The sequence below is a fragment of the Diabrotica undecimpunctata genome, chromosome 8, assembly GCF_040954645.1.
Source record: "Diabrotica undecimpunctata isolate CICGRU chromosome 8, icDiaUnde3, whole genome shotgun sequence".
Taxonomy (NCBI): Eukaryota; Metazoa; Arthropoda; class Insecta; order Coleoptera; family Chrysomelidae; genus Diabrotica; species Diabrotica undecimpunctata.
The window spans coordinates 53,002,057-53,008,056 of NC_092810.1; the positions used below are offsets into that span (position 1 = coordinate 53,002,057).

At 31.4% G+C, this 6,000-nt stretch overlaps 1 protein-coding gene across 1 annotated transcript in view; it reads left to right on the plus strand.

Annotated features, from left to right (window-relative positions):
• Nucleotides 1-5,624, plus strand: part of LOC140448410 (ionotropic receptor 75a-like) — a 36,101-nt gene extending 30,477 nt beyond the window's left edge. The window contains exons 6-7 of the mRNA XM_072541493.1: nucleotides 488-762; nucleotides 5,322-5,624. Of these exons, the coding sequence (XP_072397594.1) occupies nucleotides 488-762; nucleotides 5,322-5,574 (528 nt within the window). The 3' untranslated portion in view covers nucleotides 5,575-5,624. The remainder of the gene's footprint in view (nucleotides 1-487; nucleotides 763-5,321) is intronic.
• The last annotated feature ends 376 nt before the right edge of the window (nucleotides 5,625-6,000 follow it).

Consider the following 6,000-nt stretch of genomic DNA (forward strand, 5'->3'; position numbering starts at 1 on the left):
GCATTCGACCTTTAATTGATGGAAATTCATTTTATATAACAATAAAACACTGAAATCTTTGTTTTAAAAACTTCCACAAAATTTGTTATAATATTTTATCACTACAGCTGTTTCGAAACAGCTGTATGTAGTGATAAGATCTTATAATAAATTTTGTGAAAGTTTTGAAAACAAAGTTTTTTATTGTTATGCACTAGCATGTTTATTCTATTTTACCAAATTCTTTTGTTTGGTTTAAGTTTTCAATTTTTGCCAAAATTACAATTTTGGATTAGGTGTTCACCATTCCTCTATTCGCCCCTACCATCATTGGTACACTGTATTATATAATTGTACATATACTAAAGAGAAATTTCCATTGTTGTTACGAATAACATTATAACAAAAAATTCATTTACTTCATAAAGATCAACTAAAAAACATATCATCTATAAATTTACAATTTTAATATAAAATATTACTCAGAAGACTTTAAAATCCTTTTTAGTTTACCAATGATAAAGTGACAAGAAAGTTGTATCTAACAAAAATTCTTGCAAAAGGAAACTCATCTAATTTTCTACCTGCAAATGATGGTCTTCTGCTAGTTAAAAAAGGAGGTTATGCTTTTCATACTGAGACTTCTGTTGCATATGATATAACTGTCAAAACCTTTTCTGAGGACATAATATGTGAGTTGAAGGAAGTAAAGATGTACAAAAACAGACCTGCACATTTAGGCTTACAAAAGAATTCTCCGTTCAAGGATATGTTTGATAGCTGGTATGTAGACATCTTTAGATAAGATAAATACAGTATAGCCCAAAATAAACAGTACTGAATTTGTAATTATTTTATTGTTTTAAAAAATACCTATTATTGACACTTTATAACATGTTCTAAATGAGCTCCTCCTCTCTCAAGACAGACTTCATACCGATATTCCAGATTTCTCGTTATGTTATGGAGTAAAGGTTGTCTCAAATCCGTGACGAAGGCTCTAACGGCATCCTTTAACTTATTGATGGTTTGTGGTGCCCGTTTTAAAACGGCAGTTTTAGCCATGCCCCAAATTATGCGTCTGGAGAATGTGCAGGATGGGGAAAGTCAGTCAATCGTGAAATTAATTTGTTTTTTGGAAAATGTCCCTGAAGAAATTGACCAACTGCGACAGCAGTATGGCAAGTTGCCCCATTTTGCTGGAAAAATTGACCCCAAAATGCCAAGTTACCTGCACAAAAAAATTGACGTAGATCAGGTATATAGCGTGTTAAAATTCGTTTGTACCTCTGTTGATTAAGTGTGACTTGCCTAGCATTTTCTTCGATAAAGTATGGACGAATAATTGCGTGTCCCGAAACTACACACCAGAAACTCATTTTTGCGCTATGTAAAAGAACTTCTTGAACTTCATCTGGTCTGGCAAAGCCCAGAAATCGATTTGTGCTACGATTTACATGGCCTGACAAATGAAAATGTGCTTCGTCTGAAAACCATACATTTTTCAAAAATTCAGGATTTTTATACTGTAATGCAAGAATTCTTACACAATATTCCACTCTACTGTGATAATCCCTGGGATGTAATTGTTGATGTACCTGAATCACATACGAAAATGCACCCAGCTCCTTCAGGATTTTTTGCAAGGAATTTGTTTTAAGCCAAGATGCAACGCTGCTCTTGTCTGGCTGGCTTTCGGATTTTCCAAGATTCGCTCAAAAATACGTTTAAGGTTATCGTTGTTGTTAACTGTCCTGGGACGCCCTGAGTATCCTTTTCGTTGGCACAATACATTACCCGTATTTCTAAACTTTTCAAAAACCTTCAAAATTACAGCATTACTTGGAGAACGTTTATTAAACCGTTGTGTGAATTGATAACACACGTATTGCATACTTGCAGTATTACATCGGCCGATTCCGTATGAGCAAAAATAATGCTCTACAAGAAACACTTTCTCCTCTGTACTTAACACCATTTTTAACAATTAGGCCTTAATAGTTAATTGTATAAGGATTACTTGACAGGTCTATACTAGTTAATTTGAATATGACAGCGCGCACAAAGAGACATCTATATTTCAGTTTCAGTACTGTTTATTTTGGGCAATACTGTAATATGATTACCACATTCACTATTAGAAGGTACGATTAATAGAGTGGAACTTTCGCTCGCATTTTAATGTTAAATTTAAATTAATCTTATACGGTAAAAGAGTTATTTAAAATACCTTACCAAAAAATATTAATAATGTATAAACTATATCCAGTTTGTCACGGATAGCTCTGTTAGAGACCGGACTCAAGAAAACATAAGTTTAATTTAAATAAAAAATATATTCTAAACTACACGAAGCTGATCCGGCGAATTTCGTACCGCCATAGAATTAATGAATGTGTTCAAAAAATTAACAAAAAATAAAACAAAAAAAAACTCAAACGTATTATGCATGAAAAAAGTTGAATCGACTTAATATTTTCTGATTAAAAATACTTTTTTTGCGGTTAATAGATAAATAAATAAAAACGATGAAGGTTTCCGACACGTAAATAATTGCGCATGAGCGAAACATGAAAGCTCTATGTTAATTCCGCAAACTTCCAATGGTTGCCTTTGTGATTTGTTTTCTGTCATTGCAAAAGCCAACAGCTCAGATAATTGTAAACGTTTAAAATCAAATGGTACGTTCGTTACGCGGGATCAAGACATCCTCTCCTTTGGATTTTGTCTTGATGATCGTGTAAGTCTCGTTGCATTGTACTGTCGAGGTTAATTAACGCTACGCAACATTACGACAACCGATCCTATTTTTAATTGTAAATTGTTAGGTGGAAGTCAGGTAATTATAATGAATTCAAAAACTCTGTGGGATAGTTGACTACGTTATTTTTAACGACTAATGTATAACTATGTCAACTAATTTAAATAAACACAACTTTCCTGGAAGAAATTTAAGAGAGTATATGTACTTATCCTGGCGTATTTCTGTCCGCTAAATTTGTGGTGATTCCTCGACACCAGTAACTTTTGCATAGAAAATAACATTAATGCAGTAGATACTACAAGAAAAAAGAGTCAGACTAAATTATTTTTAAAAGAAACAAGTGGCAGAAAACACCAAAAATATTTATATAGGGAAAAATAGAAAGGTTAAAACAAAATTCATAGGCTATGACTTACCTTGAAAGAACGGTTATATAAAAAATAATTTATAAGAGAATTTGTTTAATGAAACCTTACAATTAAATCAGAATACAGAAGATTTGTTAGACCTTACTTTAATATTCTTGCTGATTTCTACCATGACAAACTTGGCTACCGAATCTAAATACTTTAGTTCTTGAGTTTAATAAACAAAAGCCATATTCATATAAAAATAAGAAAAAAACTTGTTAACTTAGAAGAATACCTATTAATGCCATATTTAACAGAGTTCTTTCTTACTCAAGAGAAACATAATATGCACTAACCTGTATTCATATCACTCAAGATGTAATCTTCACAATTAAAACATTGTTACATCACATCTTGCCTTCTTGCTTAGAAATTGAACCGTGCGAGATATTGCTTTAATCATTATAAAAATGAAAATGTCGCGAAAATAGTACTCATTCTCTGACACCAGTAAGTTTTGCATAAAAAAGGACAATAAGGCAGTAGATTCTACAAGAAAAAAGAGTCAGACTAAATTTACTCTCAAATAAACAAGTGACAGAATACATCAAAAATATTCATATGAGAAAGATTAGAAACAAAAAAACAAAATTGAAAGGCTAAATGCCTTTCAATTGTTGGCTTTTGCAATGACAGAAAACAAATCACAAAGGCAACCATTGGAAGTTTTTTATTAACCGCAAAAAAAGTATTTTTTATCAGAAAATATTAAGTCGATTCAACTTTTTTCATGCATAATATGTTTGAGTTTTTTTTTTGTTTTATTTTTTGTTAATTTTTTGAACACATTAATTAATTCTATGGCGGTACAAAATTCGCCGGATCAGCTTCGAATAGTTTAAAATATATTTTTTATTTAAATTAAACTTATGTTTTCCTGAGTCCGGTCTCTAACAGAGCTATCCGTGACAAACTGGATATAGTTTATACATTATTAATATTTTTTGGTAAGGTATTTTGAATAATTTTTTTACCGTATAAGATTAATTTAAATTTAACATTAAAATGTGAGCGAAAGTTCCACTCTATTAATCGTACCTTCTAATAGTGAATGTGGTAATCATATTACAGTATTGCCCAAAATAAACAGTACTGAAACTGAAACATAGATGTCTCTTTGTGCGCGCTGTCATATTCAAATTAACTAGTATAGACCTGTCAAGTGATCCTTAAACAATTAATTATTAAGGCCTAATTGTTAAAAATGGTGTTAAGTACAGAGGAGAAAGTGTTTCTTCTAGAGCAATATTTTTGCTCATACGGAATCGGCCGATGTAATACTGCAAGTATGCAATACGTGTGTGATCAATTCACACAACGGTTTAATAAACGTTCTCCAAGTAATGTTGTAATTTTGAAGGTTTTTGAAAAGTTTAGAATGTCCCGTAGGGGACGTTACCCGTCCGGGCGTCAGGGCGTCCCAGGAGTAGGAGCTTATCCTGACTGACAACAGCCAGTGATGCTTCCTTCCACGGTTTGAGGTCAGATGTAGCCTTTTACAGCCATGCAAGCGCCTTATCATCATCACAGACTACTCTGATGATCTCACCCGAGATAATGCATCATATCATAATGTACAAATTAATAAATTAATAAAGCACTCACCAGTAATTCTAAAAAAATGGATATGATATCTTGGTTGACAGAAAAAAATTACCATTTGTAACGTCAATGTTAAAACCGCAATTGTACGATATCATCAAATCCGAAAATCCGAATGCCACCTCTTGCATCAAAATCTAGTCGATTTTTTTTAAAGATCCGCTCTGTTCTAATATTTTTCACAAAATATCAATTAAGTGTACACCACCAGTTTGGCAACATAAAATACTGATGTGAAATGAGCGTTGCAAACATCTAAACCTTTCAGAGAATCTGAAATAAAATTTTATGATTCCCTAAAATTTTCTTGTTTTGGCATATCTTAGTGGAAATGTTAAATAATGTTTACTAATATTGAGTATCGTTAGTTATTACTAATTGTAATAACTAACGATACTCAATAATTTAGAGTTAGTTTTATTCATAAGAGCCCTATAGGTCACTTTATGTCTGTTATTTTATACCACAGAGACAATTCACAAAAATTTTAGAAATTTTATTTACTCACTTTACATTTATATTTTACATTACATTATACAATTATTATAATTTGGTCTTATTTTTAGCTTACTTAGATTAACCGAATATGGAGTATTTTCTAAGCAAGAACGTGTTTGGCAAGTTCAGAAACCAGAGTGCACTCAATCATCATTAACATTAGCTACGCTTGGCATGGAAAACTTCTATCCGTTATTCATTATGCTCTTAATAGCAATGGTTATAAGTTTAATTATTTTATTAATTGAAATCTACATAGATTTCAAAGAAAGAAACAAAAGATCAAAGAACCTGGTCCCACTTTTTCTACACAATAATTAACACCATAGTATTTACTAAATCAATTGAAAAATTTTAGAGCAGATTTGCACATTAATATAGTATTTTTAATAGGATATTAAGGTGCTAATACTAGTCCTAAAAATATAACTTTAAATAGGTAGATCTAATTTCAGTTTTGCAAAAAAAGGAGTATTTTTTGAATAAAATCTACTAATGATCTATTCCATATCAGTTTTAAAACCTTCTACACCTTACTTAGACATCGTCATTATACTCGGTCCATCCACTATTCTTAATCTATATAAGTATATCTGTTTCTTCCTCATTTCCGACTTACTCTAATCTAGCTTTATCTTGGTTGTTCCGTTTTTCTATTTCCTCTAAGTTTTCAGTTTGTGATTTTTTTATTTTAGTTGTTGAGTTTGAATGTCGTCTATATTGGCCACGAACTTATGTATCATTTCA